The 18,181-nt window shown below is 38.5% G+C and overlaps 1 protein-coding gene across 3 annotated transcripts in view; it reads left to right on the top strand.

Annotated features, from left to right (window-relative positions):
• gab2 (GRB2-associated binding protein 2) overlaps positions 1–18,181 on the top strand; it is a 58,100-nt gene that overhangs the window by 34,992 nt on the left and 4,927 nt on the right. For 2 of the 3 annotated variants that reach the window (XM_047392055.1, XM_047392057.1), the window contains 7 exons: positions 11,409–11,637; positions 15,047–15,642; positions 16,254–16,348; positions 16,755–17,034; positions 17,141–17,231; positions 17,309–17,405; positions 17,532–17,654. In XM_047392055.1, the coding sequence (XP_047248011.1) occupies positions 11,409–11,637; positions 15,047–15,642; positions 16,254–16,348; positions 16,755–17,034; positions 17,141–17,231; positions 17,309–17,405; positions 17,532–17,654 (1,511 nt within the window). The remainder of the gene's footprint in view (positions 1–11,408; positions 11,638–15,046; positions 15,643–16,253; positions 16,349–16,754; positions 17,035–17,140; positions 17,232–17,308; positions 17,406–17,531; positions 17,655–18,181) is intronic. The other variant, XM_047392056.1, reaches the window with a different exon arrangement.

Genomic DNA, 18,181 nt, shown 5'->3' with positions numbered 1-18,181 from the left:
AAAGAGGTGTTATCCAGGTTGAATTGAAGCCCCTGAACAGGAAATAAGCAGGTATAGAAGACAGATGAAGAGATGGATAGCTAAACAAGTCAAGTGGTTTCTTGGATCAAGTAACTTAGTGGTAGTTATGTTAAAGATGATACACAAAGTGTCTTGTGTTGAGTCGTTTAAAAGTATTCAAACATCTTTAACTTTTTCACATTTTGCCACATTCCAAACATAAAATTCTGTCTATTTGATTGTTTCTTTTTGTGACAGAAAAACACAAACTTGTACTTAAAGGTGAACAGGTGGTGAAATGATCCATGTTTCAATTTCTTTTTTACAATTAAAATCTGGTAAGTACAGGTCCTTCTCAAAATATTAGCATATTGTGATAAAGTTCATTATTTTCCATAATGTCATGATGAAAATTTAACATTCATATATTTTAGATTCATTGCACACTAACTGAAATATTTCAGGTCTTTTATTGTCTTAATACGGATGATTTTGGCGAACAGCTCATGAAAACCCAAAATTCCTATCTCACAAAATTAGCATATTTCATCCGACCAATAAAAGAAAAGTGTTTTTAATACAAAAAACGTCAACCTTCAAATAATCATGTACAGTTATGCACTCAATACTTGGTCGGGAATCCTTTGGCAGAAATGACTGCTTCAATGCGGCCCAGGATGCTTCAATAGCGGCCTTTAGTTCATCCAGAGTGTTGGGTCTTGAGTCTCTCAACGTTCTCTTCACAATATCCCACAGATTCTCTATGGGGTTCAGGTCAGGAGAGTTGGCAGGCCAATTGAGCACAGTGATACCATGGTCAGTAAACCATTTACCAGTGGTTTTGGCACTGTGAGCAGGTGCCAGGTCGTGCTGAAAAATAAAATCTTCATCTCCATAAAGCTTTTCAGCAGATGGAAGCATGAAGTGCTCCAAAATCTCCTGATAGCTAGCTGCATTGACCCTGCCCTTGATAAAACACAGTGGACCAACACCAGCAGCTGACACAGCACCCCAGACCATCACTGACTGTGGGTACTTGACACTGGACTTCTGGCATTTTGGCATTTCCTTCTCCCCAGTCTTCCTCCAGACTCTGGCACCTTGATTTCCGAATGACATGCAGAATTTGCTTTCATCCGAAAAAAGTACTTTGGACCACTGAGCAACAGTCCAGTGCTGCTTCTCTGTAGCCCAGGTCAGGCGCTTCTGCCGCTGTTTCTGGTTCAAAAGTGGCTTGACCTGGGGAATGCGGCACCTGTAGCCCATTTCCTGCACAAGCCTGTGCACGGTGGCTCTGGATGTTTCTACTCCAGACTCAGTCCACTGCTTCCGCAGGTCCCCCAAGGTCTGGAATCGGCCCTTCTCCACAATCTTCCTCAGGGTCCGGTCACCTCTTCTCGTTGTGCAGCGTTTTCTGCCACACTTTTTCCTTCCCACAGACTTCCCACTGAGTTGCCTTGATACAGCACTCTGGGAACAACCTATTCGTTCAGAAATTTCTTTCTGTGTCTTACCCTCTTGCTTGAGGGTGTCAATAGTGGCCTTCTGGACAGCAGTCAGGTCGGCAGTCTTACCCATGATTGGGGTTTTGAGTGATGAACCAGGCTGGGAGTTTTAAAGGCCTCAGGAATCTTTTGCAGGTGTTTAGAGTTAACTCGTTGATTCAGATGATTAGGTTCATAGCTCGTTTAGAGACCCTTTTAATGATATGCTAATTTTGTGAGATAGGAATTTTGGGTTTTCATGAGCTGTATGCCAAAATCATCCGTATTAAGACAATAAAAGACCTGAAATATTTCAGTTAGTGTGCAATGAATCTAAAATATATGAATGTTAAATTTTCATCATGACATTATGGAAAATAATGAACTTTATCACAATATGCTAATATTTTGAGAAGGACCTGTATGTGTGCATTCATATTCAGCCCATTTTACTCTTTTAACCTAAAATAAACTACATCATGAGGACACAGGAACACACCAGAACGGTCAGTTTAAAGCACAGTTAGGTTAGCTTTGAACATCCCTATACACCTGAATACAGTATCTAAAAATTTAAATAGTATGATACAACAACAAACTGCTCAAGACATTACTGGCCACCTAAACTGACAATCTGGACAAGGAGAGCATTTATGAGAGAAGCAGCCAAGAGAAAAAATCCTCTAAAAGCTAATTAAAGTGAAAAATGGACCTAAAAATTATTTAATTATGATTACATGGGAATTTTTTTTATTGTTAATTAAGAGATACAACAAAAATTAAGATTTTTACTTGGAAAAAAAGTTTTATAACCATGTATAATTTTCCAGCTGTTTCCTTTTAAAATTCTGTCCAACTTTGTGTTGGACTATTGCATAAAATCCCAACAAAACACATTGTCAAATGCGTTTGTAATCTGAGAAAATGTGAAAAAGTTATATGGGCCTTAATGCTTTTGCAATGCCCTACATGTCTTGTTGTAAATGCGGCACAACGTTGGTGCTGGAATAAAACCCTCGACCCATGTTGGGAGGCCTTAGTCCTCGATGAGGGCCGTCACAGGTTCGAGTCCTGGCCTGTATACCTTTGCTGCATGTCTTCTCCCCTTTCCTGTCAGCTCACTGTCAAAAAAAAAGAAAATAAAGGCTACTGGTGCTGCAAAAAAAACCCATTAAAAATATGTGTTGTACATCGGCTCAGCTAGAAAGAGTTCTGAAGTGTTTGTGTTTCTCAGAGCATTTTGCTGGGACTTTTGCCAGCATCAGTTATATAAGCACCTTGATCTGAACCTCACCTTCTGTCATTCGGTTGGCCCTAATCTGCATTATCAAGCTGTGTCTCCCGGCAATAAGGAAGGATGGCCAAGGGCAATATGTGACAGTTAATTGTTACACAATTGATTCTCTGTTATTGTGGCCTCTTACTGTGCTTCACTATGTTTCGGTTTCTACTCCACATGTACAGGCTTTCCCACAACACACACCCATGAATTCTACAGCCAATTAAGTCATATGTTTTTTAATATTTTCAGAACTCATCATTCTCAACATCTAAGGGCCTCTTCTTGTGAAGTGAATTTATACTGGTTTACTTGTTCAGCTTTTTTTTGTTTGTTTGTTTTTGTTAAACGAGGAACAAACAAGAAAGATGGTTGTTATAGTTGTTGGCCTATGAACATGTTTTTAAAGAGTGGTTTTTGTAGACTTGAAGATTAAACATCACTTCTGCAATTATTCTGAGTGATGCAACTATTTAGCTCCTTTCTTAGCCATTGCCTTACTCTTCTAACACATTCAAACTACCAAACTGTGTCATTTTTACTAATTCATGATCAAGTCCTCAAGCTCCTTGTTTTATTGAACCTGAAGCTTTTAAATATTCAGATAATAATCTCTGGGACCCTGGTAATGAGAAAACATTCTCAAATCTATACTGATATCTCATACATGTAAAAAGTGTTCAAATGAATGAGATGAGAGTAGTAAACGGTATGAAAATACCCTGATAGTAATAGAAGACAATGGATTTACTTCTTTATACAAGGTGTTTTACTGATAATTCTGGACTTACCCATCTTTAATTATCATAAAAGTGAACAGCCACCATCATGTCAGTTTTGTAGTATAAACATGTGAGAACTTATGTTACTACATTTACTTTGCTATGTATTTACTTAGTTACTGACATGTTTACTTGTTTGCTTATCTTTTCTCACTTTCATTTGAATTTATTCTGTTACTTTTTTACTTATCTATTTACTTATTTTCTTTGTTACTCAATACTTATTTACTAGTTGGTTACTGACTTTCTGAGTCACTACTTACTACTTGCTTATTTTATTACTTTTACTTGTGTATTTACTTAACTGCTTATTTAATAGTTAGTTACTGACTTACTTGTTGCTCACTTCTTGCTTTATTACATTCCTATTTACATGTATTCTTACTCCTTACTTAGCATTTTTGTGCTAAGTTACTTGTTACTTATGTTGTAGTTACTGCTGTACCTTTTTTATTTTTCAACATTTTCTGCATCTACTTACTATTTGCTACTTATTTTCTTACTTCCTACTTATTTACTATTTAGTTACCAACTCATTACTTTAATTACTTTCCAACTGACATATGTTTTGAATCCTCCTTACTTACTATGTATTTACTTTGTTACTGTACTTGCTCGCTAATTTTTGGGGTAATTTAAAATATGCATATATTTTATGAGCCCTTATCCCAAAAAAATATTGCATTTTTGTTCTGATTTGGTGACCTTAATCAAGCTAATTGAAATCACAGTTAAAGCAAAATGAGTTCCTATGTCTTATAAACCAATTGAAACAACACAAAGTTCCTCCTCAGCAAGTTTATTCCAGTCTGCCAGGGAATTTTTGCACACTACAAAATTAAATAAAGCTTAAGCTTCTATTAAGATCAGTGCATTGAAATATTGACTAGACCAACCCAGAGTCCTGACCTGATTCTAAATAAGAATCATTGTATTATCACCGACATCACATTTAAGGTCAAAGCTCTCTTTAAACTGGTCAAAAAACCTCTAACATCTGACTTTTGAGTTAAAATAGAAATGGGGGTTTAATCAGCAACTCTCATGGGAACATATTTATCAGCTCCTATCAACAGTGATGGAAATACAACACATGGCTTTATATGCTAAGCTAAACAGGAGCCACTCTGCTTAAACCTGGAAGATTTGGCCAAGCCAACTTTGTTTTACACAAATACCATGTTTACCAGTTGTAATTTTCATATGGAGGCTCCAAACTGATTACAACTCCTCATATAGACCAAGTGACAACATTAAAGTATTCATACAAGAGATTCACTAATCTGATTTTTGTGGCTGATTTCCAGTCTTGAGTTTTTTTCATACCAATTCCTGTTTGGCCAGTTCCAATTTGTTTAAGAACTAATATTTTTCTAGAATTCCTGCTGTCAGCCATCATTATTATTTAGTATATCAAAATCAGGGTTTCAAACAAGGAACAGGTTTCAAACAAAGACAAAATATTTAAGCTGTTGCCATTTAGGCTATCTTTAGTATCTTTTATTTAAAATTAGCACAGTTAGCATGGTTAGTATCAGTAGCTGTTAACAACGTTTTCTGCGTATTTCATAGAGAATTTCATAAAGGAGCTCTTTCTTGATATCTCTAGAAGTCTTGCTCCCTGTTCAAATGTAGCAGCCTGAAGGAACTGCCAACACACCTCAGTGAAAAAACTTTTGCCTGTAAATATCTCCTTATACCCTAAGTTCTTTCTCTTATCTTTAAAAGTCTCACTTATCCTGGAAATAACTTTGAATTTCCTTCTTTCAGTAACAACTTCCATGCTAAAGAGTGTTATAAGCTAAACCTATTAGTGCCTCAGGTATATTGGGTTCACTCACCAAAAAGAAGGTTGGATTTTTGGCAAGTCACCGATCAAAGCTAACCAATCTGAAAATCTGCGATTTTTCTGTGCATGTTCTCTGGTCATTTTCTCTGTGCAAATGTTCTCCCTTTACCTTTACAGTTGCTAGGTCTCTTTGTCCCCCTCAGTGGGCTGGTGTCTGAAAAAGGCACCACATCTAGATAAAATTGATAAATTAACTTAATTATGTTGTACTTGACAGACACTGTGGGGCACCTTCGCTTGAGGATAGATTAGGTAAACCTGTCTGCTACTTTTGGTTACTGGACATAGCTCCCGTATTGTGTTTACAATTACTTGTATCATAAATACATAACACAAGAACTTGTCTTGTTTAGCGGAAAAATGCTTTGAAGTTCAAATTTCGATGTAGATCCACGGTACATTTTGTGGACAAGACTAACAGGGAAATTGAATATTATTACACTGTACTAGTCCCAGAAACTGGTGATGTTCTTCTAACCCACATGAAGTAAATAAATATACTCTCATTTAATGTTAAATGAATGAATGTTCTACAAATGCATTTTACATTTGCTCACAACAGGCTTCTTAGTCTCTCTTTAACAGAGAGCCTGCTTTCTCTCCTACCAAAGTGCCCTTTATCTGCATTGATTTTTGTTGAAATAATGTCTCCATGGCACTGGAAGGTCAGGTTTCTACGGCTGTGGAGCTGTCTGAGGACAGTTGTTTTATTGTTGCAGCTTCCAGCCATCCCACCAAAAAAACATTAAGCCTAACAGCTTTATATGCAGATCAATTCATGTTTAGGTTTAATTATGTTTTTCGTTTGGTCCCAACTTGTTTCACCTCATTTACATGTTTACCAGATACAGAAGCTGTGTTTTTTAATTTGGAACAAATTCAGATGCTAAAAAGCAGGAACCTTTAAGAGAAACTGGACAGCTGAAATCATTTTTCACCTTTTAATGATTTCTGAAAACACATCCACAGCTAGATGTTGTTTTATTTTTTCCAATCTGTTGTAGGGTGTTAGCATCGTTGTTATCAGACACCAATAGCTGGTTGTGTGGCGTGTGTCTACGCCAAGAGAGACCCAGCCCCGAGCACAATCTAATAAATGGAGCTTCGTTTCGTCAATCATGGGCTTTGTTCTGCTTGCTGTTTGAACTCGGAGACAAGGTTCATCCCCACTAAGGGACTAGGATTTCACTTGTCAGCAGTCCTTTTACTGAGCATCTCCCACTGTTTTGTTTTCCCTTTTCAGTTTGTCTGTTTTCCTGTCTGCTCCTTGGAAAAGGAAATAATGAAAAACATATTTTTCCAGCTAAACATTGCCCTTCAAGATTATGAGATATTAAAATAATAAAAATAGCTAAACGGAAATAAAAGACCAATGTATTTAGAAAATGTTTTCTTTTTTTCAAGGAATCCTCATAATGTCCTGGTAATATAAGCACTTTCTGTAGTCTACTCACAACTTCTCCTTTTTGCATATTTCTTAGAAAGAAATGCTGAAATTTGTACAACTTAGTACCAATTTTCATTAAAGAGGAACCTGTCTCAGTAATATGAGTGTTGTGTCTGCACCTGGGGACTACCAGTTAGAGTGTGACCAGTGCTTGCAACACATACTGTATATCTTTCTTCTTTAATAAAAATGGCATTTCAAATATTTGTTTTTCTAACAAAATGCATCTTTGTATGTTTTATATCTGCCCACCTCTCACAATTAAGGGTACAGTACTTTGCTTAAGTATTCACACTCCTTCAACTTTTTCACATATGATTACATTGTAATCACTAGCTTTAGTGTGTTTTGTTTGGGTTTTATGTGATTGACCAACACAAAAGTAGTGCATTCTAGTGAAGTGGGAGGAAAATGGTTCATGATTTTTGAAATCTGAAAAGGGAAACATGCATTTGTTTTCACCCTCTTTGTAAAACATTTAGAAAACAATGTCCTTTTCCTCAAATTTTGATATGATCTATTACATAAAACCCAGATGATAATGTTATGACATCTGTTAACTTTGGATCATTTACAACATTGAATGGGGGCTCAACTTTGGGTGTACTTTTAAGGCAGCATCTCTAATATACTATTTCCTTTTCATTATTCTTGCACTTGGACTTGGACTTGCACCCCACTGTGGCACAGCTTACATTTTTTCATTCCCCTGCTTGTTTGTACATTATAGTAATGAGGTCAGACCGCTGAAAATGAACTGCTGTTTTATATTTTACCCCTGAGTCTGTGATTCATCGTCCTGGAGACGAGGCTGTTTTTGGATGATTGATTAATCTGGCAAATCGAAGCAAACTGAGGTCGTGGTGTGGTCTACCATAAGAGGTCACATAATGCTGTGAGGCGGGCACATGGAGAGCATGCTGTTTTCACTATGATAAAGTTTTGTGACTTTCTGTGTTTCCTATAACGCAGTGTTGGTTTGAATCATCTTGGCAGAAATCGAACATTTTTTTTTTTGTGAACCTCAAACCCCTGCAAATGGAGTTGCTCTTATGGGACACACTGATATATTATGGAAATAGGCCTGGCATATCCATTAAGGAAAACTAATAATGTATGCATACACGTGGGATCACCAGTGAAAACAGTTTAGTACTCTACTCATTAGGGTAGCACACTTCTAGATTGCAACCATTTTTTTTCTAAGGATACTTTCATTTAAATTGCATGACCCCTATCTTGGTCTCCCCTAACCTCTGGTCACCCAATAGAGCCATGAAAGAACTGGCAATTTACAGTGCTTATTGTTGTTGGAACTCTAAAGGTATATGTGCAATCTTTTAAGAGAGCATTAATGGAAATTGCATTTTAGAAGAACTCAGACTGAAAGCAAATGGATTGAATATATCTTCATGATTTAAGTTTTTATAGAATATTTAAGGAATAGTGATTTGAGAAAATTCAAATGTCCCCTTTTCCTTTCAACAAGTCAGTGGAGTTTTTCTATTTTTACATACACTTTGAAATCAAATTAGGACATGCTCTCATTCAATTCTGGCCGAACTAGGAGGAAATGAGCCCCCTACAAAGATGTTCTTGTCATGAGTAATGCAGCATACTTCTAATTTTGGCCCCTGAGACCAGCAGCTAGCTTTTATTAGATTACAGCCACAGAGCCAATGAGACAGAAGGTGATATATTATGGAGCATGATTGAAAAATTGCCCGTGAACTTTGGAGCTCTTTGACCTAGAATAGCTGTCATTTTTGCCAACCAAACGGTTCTTTTAAGGCGCCACTGCTGATGGCTAATGTTGGCCTAAAGCTCAGGAATGCAATGAGACTAACTTATTTCTTTAAAATAAGAACTTTTATTTGCTGGAATTAAAGCTGCAAATCCTTTCTTCATTCACTCTCATTGCATTTAGATCTTGACTTTGACTGCATCGTTCTAACACCTAAATATGTTTCGCCAGCAATAAGCCATTCCATTGTGTGAATGGATTTATTGTATATAATTGTTGTCCTGCTGAAAGATGAACCTCCTCCCCAGTCCCCTGCTTTTCTACTGAGATTGTTTTTATACCCTGGTAAACTCTATTTAAAAATTAAGGGACTTTCAAATGCTTGCCATGGATATTTTTAAGCAGTATCAGACTAAAGGGGGCTGAATATGAATGTGCAACATACTTGTTAAAATGTTTCAGTTAGTTAAACTGGTATGAATACATTTGCAAAGCTTGGTAAATTGAGGAGAGTTTCCTTTAATGGAACAAGCTTAAAAAAGCAGCTTAATTTACTTTACTTTTTCTTATCTGATCAAACAAGATAACTTATAACCTCTGATTTGGGTTTGTAATATATATTTTACCAACGGAAGTTGAGTGCTCCTGTTTATTAGCCAGTTGATAAAATATCTCTGGGAGTATCTTTGGAAATATTTTGTTTTTATTTTTGTGCTTGTTTCTGAATTCCAGGCTTGTGATTGTAGGGAGTTCACGGAATTGCTTCCCAGAGGTGACATACATCATCAGGCCCATTAGTGTCAGTGATGAGCCATGGACGTTGGCTATTCCATCAGCAGACTGGACCAGTAATATTTCATATTGCTCAATTTCTGACAGCCATTTCTACAGCTTATCAGGCCTAGGAAAATATATTTTTCACACAAATCAAACTGACATGATTACATTTAAGGAATTTTCTAGGTTAATTTTATTCTGCTCAGTAATACAAACAGTTTTTGTTTTGCAAAGCAGCTCTCCATATGAGCATGGGCGGGGAGCCTGTCTTTTGACAACAAATCAATATATCTACCCATATTAGAGGGGCTAACGCTCACCACGCTGGATGAAAGCTTTTACAAAGCTTTTTGTGGAGAAAGGAGATGATGCCTCACCAGCCCGGGGAGAATGGAATCACTCAGGACAATGGTGCAATTGAGGATGATCGAGGTGGGGGGCGGTGGGGGGAGTCCCTGCCTGTATGACTGTGGCCTGGGCATCTCGTGGGTGTCCACTGGCCTGAAGACCTCACAACAGAGGCTTTTTTTCCCTCCAGGCCTGAATGTGGCCTCATTCAGCTAACAGGACTCCAGAATGATAGACCCAGCCCCACATAGAAATGTAGATGCTCACATTCATGTTTTGATGATCGAATCACAACTCATTGATTCTTCTTAAAGGGTAGGCTGACATTTTAGTCTAACTACCTTAAAAGCTCTTTTTTAAAGGGCATGTATCATCATTTATTTTACATAATCTCCTTTTCAGTTGTGGTCCAGCTTGTAGTTTACAACAGTTATATTCATTTTTGTTGTTGATGTGGAGAACAATTGAGATCTAGGTTGCTGAACGTTAAGGTTATTTTGAAAACACTATGGACACAATGGAAAATGTTTCATTCATGTTTCATTTGTATAAAATAGTAATTTTAGCAAAGCAATTAAAGGACTACATTAGCATTAGAGACAACATCTGTTTTTCTATTTTAGCTATACTTATATGTGTGAATATCAGAAAATCTGCAACAACCAAGAAATCTTTCTTTCTCACCGGTTTAATTTAACTACGCTCACCCATGTTTTCTGCGTATATTATCCTAGTTGCAGAAGGGCTCACTACATCAGTTCTTGGTGTTGCTAGTAAGTGGCAATGCATTAGATTGCTGTTAAAAACATATTCTTTAAACAGGAAAACAGTCAGCGCCCAATGTAAGACAACAGTCCAATGGTTTAGTGATTATTGTTTTTAAAATGAGGGCAAATATCTTTATTTTTACTTTTCATAGTTTGCACAGTTCAAGTAACAATAATCGACAGATCAAATACAAGCCCACTATATTTAGACTACAGTGAAGTTCAGTGGTATTGGATTGATATTCTTGTGCAGTCCATGCATTTACTGGAGAGTGTAGGAGAAAAATTAGCTTCAGCAGCAGCTGAGCTTTTTTTTCCATGTCTCCCTCAGCTCTTGTTGCACACAGCACCATCGGTCGATGGATCAGTAGACCGCCCACTCTCTACACGCTGAGCACCTCCTCATTTTGACCTCCCGCCCAGTTCGTTTCCAACATCCCTATCTCAGATTTGTCTTTTCTTTGTAGTCAGTGGACAAAACAAATCAGGGATGCTACACACACAATAAGACTGTAGGACTGGATTGTTCACATTGTGCCCTTTTACAAAACAATGGCTGGCTCAATAAAATCAAACAAAGCACATTGACCCTGATTTTTAAATGTGTAACTTGGATCATGTGCTGATCGGCCGATGGCTCTGTGCAGCTTTAAAAGCAGGCGGCTGCTGTTTCCCGTCCTCCCCTGAGACAGATCCCTCTCCTGTATTGATTAGAGTGCAGACTAAAGGGTAATGAGTACAAGACAACACAAGACACTAAACTCTCGGGTAGATTTAAACAGTTCTTTTTAATTTAACAATTGATAAATTTTACAAGCAAAATGCGCAAAGAACGATAACGACGGGGCTGTTTATTTCATGGCATGCCCGGTTTCAATTAAGAAAACAGTTCTTTAAGTAATCAATCTTTATCATTTCTGTCTGCCTGCAGAGAGTAGATTACACCATATGCCTCGATCTGTTGGAGCAGATGTCACCGGTTCGATGGCTCCTGTGAGTGGAGAACGGAAGTCGTCGGCACCCGTCCACTCCAGCCAGCCGGTGCTCTTCACCTTCGACGTGCCAGTGCGCCACTCACTCCACGGCTCCCTGTCCAACAGTGCTCCTCAGGACTACCTCCTCCTCCACCAGTGCATGAGCAGGAAGACCGAGAGTGCACGGTAAATGTCCTGATCCTCAGACGTCCTGTGTCGGTTTCCTGTTTTCCATTGATGCAGGTCAACATGCAGGTTTGCAGCTCTTCCTTTGCTCAGAAGCCCCCAAGGGTTAAAGCTACTGCTGCAGGGGAAGAGTTATCCAGCTGCGTTTGTGCATGTGAGAAAGAAGCATGAAAGATAAAAAATCAGAAACCAGCTTGGGGGGTAGTAAAGTCGTGGTTATTTTCTAAGATTTTTCTAAGATGTCCCTGAATTACAGTTAGTTTTTGTTTTTAAAAAGATTAATTAGTCAGATTTATTTTTATTTTTTTTATGACAATCAACTACATATCATTATATTTTGCAGGTTGTTTTTGAGTTGTTCCCCTGTTTTAAATGTAACAGTGAAATATGCAAAAGCCAAGAGGTCTGAGAAATAAAAAACTTAAGTTTTCAGCCCCCTTTACTCTGATACCCCTAAATAAAACCAACTGCAATCAGTTGTCTGCCACTGCAAAGATCCACAGCTCAGGCGGGAGAATCTCTTGATTCATTAAAAACTTATCAGCTATGCTAACACACCATCCCTGCAGTAAAACATGGTGGGGGCAGCATTATGCTGGGTGGATGTTTTTTTTTTTTCAGCAGGGACAGGGAAGCTGGTAAGAGTGGATGAGAAGTTCAACAGTGGAGCAGAGCTATATTGGAATAGTTGTGGGGAAAAAGCATTTTCAAGTGCAAAGCTGATGGAGACATTGCTCAAAAAACTGGCAGCTGTCACTGCAGTGAAAGGTAATGCGGTGAATACAAATGCTTCCAACACTTTTCAGATTTGTATTTGTGAAAAGTTAGAAAACCAATTGATTTTCTCTCTACTACATAATGGAGCAGTACATTGTGCTGGTCAATCACAGAGATTAGCCACATATTACAATCCAAAGAGACATGCTTGCCCAATCTTTGACAAAATAGCATTTGTCTAGAGCCACAAAATCTACAAACAGATTTTTCAGTTTTAGATGCAATTATTTTTTTGTAGTTAAAGAACTACTTTGTATTTTATTTAGAATTTATTATTGTAAAATGAATAAAACATCCAACCTTTACATTGAGGACAAAAAATGTTTAGGTCGAATGAGGCCAATTAAGTACCATACAGATTGAAGACCTACTAAAACTAGCTTCTCCTTTTTTTTTTTCCAGTGCTCATTTCTACGTTACTCATGTTGAAAGTTATTAAGCATCTGTGAAGAGGCTGAAGAGCCACAGCTTGTAGAGCCTTGGTTTATCAAATAAATTCCCAATACTATAGTTTGAAGTTTGTGGTTGCAACAAAATAAAATGGAAAACTTCAAAGGGTATGAATATGTCAACAAGGGACTGCATATACAGATCATCAGCTATGTTCTGAGCCTGAGAACAAAGGAAACAAAGGAAACAAATGTTTATATGAAATCATTTCTGAGTTTTCCATTAAGGGCCGCCTCACCTCCTGCCATCCTGCCTGCTTCTGAGGCAGTTTTAATCACAACGCCATTTGGCAGAAACCCTGTACAGTGCATGATCAATGAGTTCGAGGTGGCAATTCATCTCTTATGCACATTTTAGGCTCATGCAGGTTGGAACCATGCTCCCAGCTGCACAATTTGCACGCAAATCTGCTGTGCTGGGACTTCGTGAAACCCAGAAAATTAAAATATCACAATCCATCTCATCAGCTGAATGAGCACATTTCTACTATTAGGTTTTGCATCAAGAGGCTTCTAATTAAGAGAAGCATCTGGTGGCAGGGTGTGATTCATGTCAGAATGAAAATCCCAGGGTCTCATGACCATCTATCAGTTTTCCATACTTGCTTAATCAGGGTTACATGTGGGCTGATGTCTATATCTACTTCAGTAAACGGGTATAAGATGGGGCGCACCCTGGACAGGTTGCCAGTTGGTCACAAGCCATGAGCAATTTCTAATAGATTGGTGTGAAGGATTATAAATGCAAAGGCCAACTACACTGGGCTGCTGCACAACTAAATGTCTTATTCATTGAGCAGCTCTTGTCAACACTCAAGTTCAGGGGCTGCGAACAAGAGACAGTAAATGAGGCATGTCCCGAGGATGATCATCTGAGGCTAAAAAGCTTGGGGAAGCTTGTACCATTTGCACTGGTCATGGGGAGCTTAATACATTTAAGTTCAAAATTATTCATAGCCCTGGCAGATTTTAAATTAATTTCATTCAACCAAGAATTTTTTTTATGACAAGAAATGAGATATGCATCTCTCAAAAGTGAATAAAACAATGCAATAGGAGTGCACCTTTTTTTTCAAGACAACTGTTTTTATTTACATTCTTTAAAAAAGTCATGTTAAAAATTGTTTATACCTTTCTCCATTATCAATGGAAACATCTTTATTGGAATTACTGCAATTAAACCGTTTTTATAATTGCTGATTATTATTAGTATGAATAATTTGGCCACAACTTTGTTAATCCTTATGGCGCTTGTTCCCTTTGAAATGTTTTGCTGCCATCTGCTGGCATTTTGTGTTGTTACACCTAAATCAAACCAGTATTGAAGATGAATAGAATATAATAGAATACAATTATCCTGTATTGTCCCTCAGTGGGGACTTCAGGTGTACCAGCAGCAAAGTGACAGGCAAACAGAAGCATGTAGATTCATTTAAAATAAAAATAAAAAAATAAAATAAAAAAATACTATGCAACGATTTAAAATAGCATAGTCCAATTAAAAGAAATGTGCAACTGAGGATGGTAACTTAAAAAAAATTGTATGTATATTTGTGCATAAAAAGCAACAGATTATTTATAAGAAATGGAAAAACTGTGCAAATAACAGCAGGGATGTAAACCAATGATTGAGTTTGGGTTTGTTGGGACCAATGATGGTTATAAAGTCTAACAGCTGCTGGTAGGAAGGATCAGAGCTGCACAATATTTTAAATCACAGTATCATTGTGTGCAATATCACAACTGCTTGGATGCATATTTTTGGGAGCTTTTATATTTTTGTTGCCATGCATGCATGCACTGGGGGGTCAATAATATATTTCGCCAGTTGGATGAACTGTTTCAGTCCTTAATGTAAAAACCTTATACAGATTTTATGACCGAGATGCTAAAACTCATGAAAAACGGTGAGGACATTATGAGGATGGAAAAGAGAGAGCAGAGGGAGGAAAATGCAGGTTAATTGCCGTCATTGTTGTCATAGCAACATTCAACAATAATATTGTAAACATCATATTTTGCAAATCTTGTGCAGCCCAATATGGTAACTAGTTTTTTAATCATTATTATTTGCTAGTGCTTTGTTAAAAACAAGTATTATGTGTGTGATGATATATTCAAGCACAGTGGAAGCTGACTATAATAAAATGGCTGAGGATATGTATATATTTGTTTTGTTGCAGGAGTGCCAGTTTCTCCCAATCCACACGAAGCAATATGTTTCTCGGGAGTGACTCTCCTGTGCAGAAAGTTTCCTATGGCTTTTCAAACTGTCTAAACGGCACGGGCACTCAGCTGCACGGATTTTACAGCCTTCCCAAACCTGGAAAACATCAGCTGTCCGTGCACGATGATTCCTCACAGGAGGCCTGTTACGTCCTTCCACGGGGTTACAGCTCTGAGGCTCCACCTTACAGCAGCCTCGGCAATCCTGACTTTGAGAACGAAGAGGTGTATACCTTCAAAACCCCCTGCAACACCCTCGCCATGATGCATGGCAACGAGAGGTCACCGGACAATTATGACTTTCCCACCACACCTGGCTCCTTCTATCAGATTCCACGGACATTTGACAAGAACCACAACTCCCTGACGCCCTCCAGCTCCGAATCCTCCTGCGCTCCTCCACCTAGGCCCCCTAAACCTAACCAGGGGTCTGAGGGCAACTGGGGGAGTCCGCAGTCAGCTGGGAGTCAAAATGGAGAAATAACGTCTGCAGTGTCGACCCTCCCACGCAGGAACACTCTCCCTGCTGTTGAAAATATCAGGCTGCACAGAGGTGGGTAAATTGACACAAATCTTTTACAACCATTTAGTTTCTCTCTTTCATGATTTTAAATCCAAGTCTCAATTGATCAGCTGTATCACAGTGACTTTGCAGCTCGTCTTCCTTTTCTCCCTTCCCTTCCTCACTTTACTGATTTAAGTCAAGCTGCTGAGCAGAAACAATGGGCCCAGTGTAGCAGATGCTGCTCTGCAGAGACACTAATGAAATTCAAGTTGTGCCATCTGATCCAGAATCTCATTCCAGAGTCATAAGCAATTAAAACAATGACGTTCTCAGACACAATGCATGGCCTTTTAGCTTGTCATGTATGTTGCTTTGCTTAGTCCAACCATGTTATATAAGACCCCAGTTTGAACAACTGTGTGACAAAAATAGATTACATTCTAGTGAAGCATCAAACCAGATGTATGTTTTGTTGTCTTTCTTCAGAAATTTGGAGTACCTTCTCTCAATTACAGTACTTTCTAACATAGAAAATACTCTCATTTAGTTATTTTGGTAAAAACAATGACTCATGGTTTGCCGTTGTGTTGTTTCTCTTTCTTCTTTGAGGGTTTATAGCAAAGGTAAATAATGATTTACCCCTACCCATCCCTCCACAGGCTCCTCCTTTGAAATCAACAACCATCGCATGTTCCACTTCAACAACATAGGCCAGTCTGTGGAGTCTGTTAATGATGGTTTCAGCTCATACCTGGTGAGTCTTTAAAAAAAGTTTCACATATGAGCAAAGACATTGAACTAAATAGCTTGCTTGCATTCTCATGTGCAGACAGATTATGTTACTGTGCTTTGTTAAAGTGGTCGATGAAACTTCATGACATTTTTGAGGGGTTTTATGTGACCAACAAAAAATAATTACAAAGTGTAAGGAAAATGACAGACAGACAGACAGAGTATGCCATACTTTTCAGATTTTATTTTGTAAAAAAATTAAGAACCATGTGTTCTATTTCTTCCACTTTACAATTAGGCCTCACTTTGTGTTAGTCTGCTCATAAAGTCCCGTCCAAATAAAATGCATTAAAGTTTGTGGCGGTAATTTTAAAAAATGTGGCAAAGTTGCCTGGGTCATTTTTTTGTCTTTTTTCTTCCTCCACCAGAGAAGCCAGACTCCTTTGACTCGCTCGGATAGCGGTAATTCAGATGACAACTATGTTCCCATGAATCCTGGCTCCTCGCCGCTCAGCGCTGCCCAAGCTGACAGTCCTAAGAATGTCTACATTCCTATGAGTCCTGGACCGCATCACTTTGATTTTCCAGGGTTCTCTGCAACATTACCTGCCCGAAAGGGAAGCAGTGCATCCTTGTGTCACAAGCCCAGTCGTCTGAGTGATGTTACACCTCCTCCCATCAACCGCAACCTTAAACCTAACAGGAAATGTGAGTTTTTGAGATTTAAATGTATTTTTTCCACAGTTTGTGCCGTTGTTTGCTTGTATAAAAGCTCTGTTTCTTGGTTGATGATGTCTGCTCTTGTTTTATTCAGCAAAGCCACCACCTATTGATTTAAAGAACAATGGGATCATAGATGAGCTTCCGTATAAGAGCCCTGTCACCATGTCCTGGACACGGCCTATGTGAGTCTTACATTCACTGATGAAGCCTTTCCTTTCTCCCTGAGGTTAATTAGAGTTCTATCTGTTTTTTGTTTCAGGCATGAGATGAACTCCTCCCACCACTGTCGACCCATTTCCACGCAAAGCATCACCAGCACAGACTCTGGAGACAGCGAGGAGAATTATGTGGCTATGGTAAGTTCCAGTAGCTGGAGGGCAGAAAGATCCGCAGAGTACGCTGTGTTCATTGAATGACTTGTTTGCGTGCTTCATTGACGCACTACACCATGTGTGAGTGAATCCTCCCTCTTGTCCCATTAGCAGAATCCAGCATCTACCTCCCCAGCCTTGAGTGGCACCAGCAGCCCAGCCCCTCGGAAGTCTGGGAACGTGGACTACTTGGCATTGGATTTCCAGCCCGGCTCACCCAGCCCACACAGAAAAGTTAGCAAATGATCATCACCTTGGAAAAGTGAAATTTTCCACATTTATCATGTTAAATCCACAACATTTTATGTATTTTATTAGAACATTATGTGATAGAGCATACAAATATATTGCAGTGTTTCAAAGTAAAAGGAATATGGTTTCCAAATTGTGTTGAACAAATGAAAAATGTGCTGTGCTTTTATATTCAGCCTCCTGGGTATCAGTACTCTATGGAGACACTTTTTGGTGCACTTTCAGCTGCAAATCTGTTTAGGATATTTACACCAACTTTGAATTTCTGGAGAATGAAACTTTACAAATTCTACGTTCCAAAACAGCCCAAGCTCAGTAAGACTGGATGGATGGAGAACATCTGTGAGCATCAGTTTTCAACTTCAGTTTTTGAGTCTTGCCACAGATTCTCCCCATCAGATTACATTCTGGGCTTTACTGGGCCATTTTAACACATGAATGTGCTTTGATATAACCATTTCATTGTAGGTCTGCCTGTGTGGCTGGTGGTGTTGTCCTGCTGGAAGTCA

Source organism: Girardinichthys multiradiatus, chromosome 18 (assembly GCF_021462225.1).
Source record: "Girardinichthys multiradiatus isolate DD_20200921_A chromosome 18, DD_fGirMul_XY1, whole genome shotgun sequence".
In the NCBI taxonomy this organism is placed as follows: Eukaryota; Metazoa; Chordata; class Actinopteri; order Cyprinodontiformes; family Goodeidae; genus Girardinichthys; species Girardinichthys multiradiatus.
Note: the sequence above shows the minus strand (reverse complement) of the source record. Positions and strands in the feature narration are given on the sequence as shown.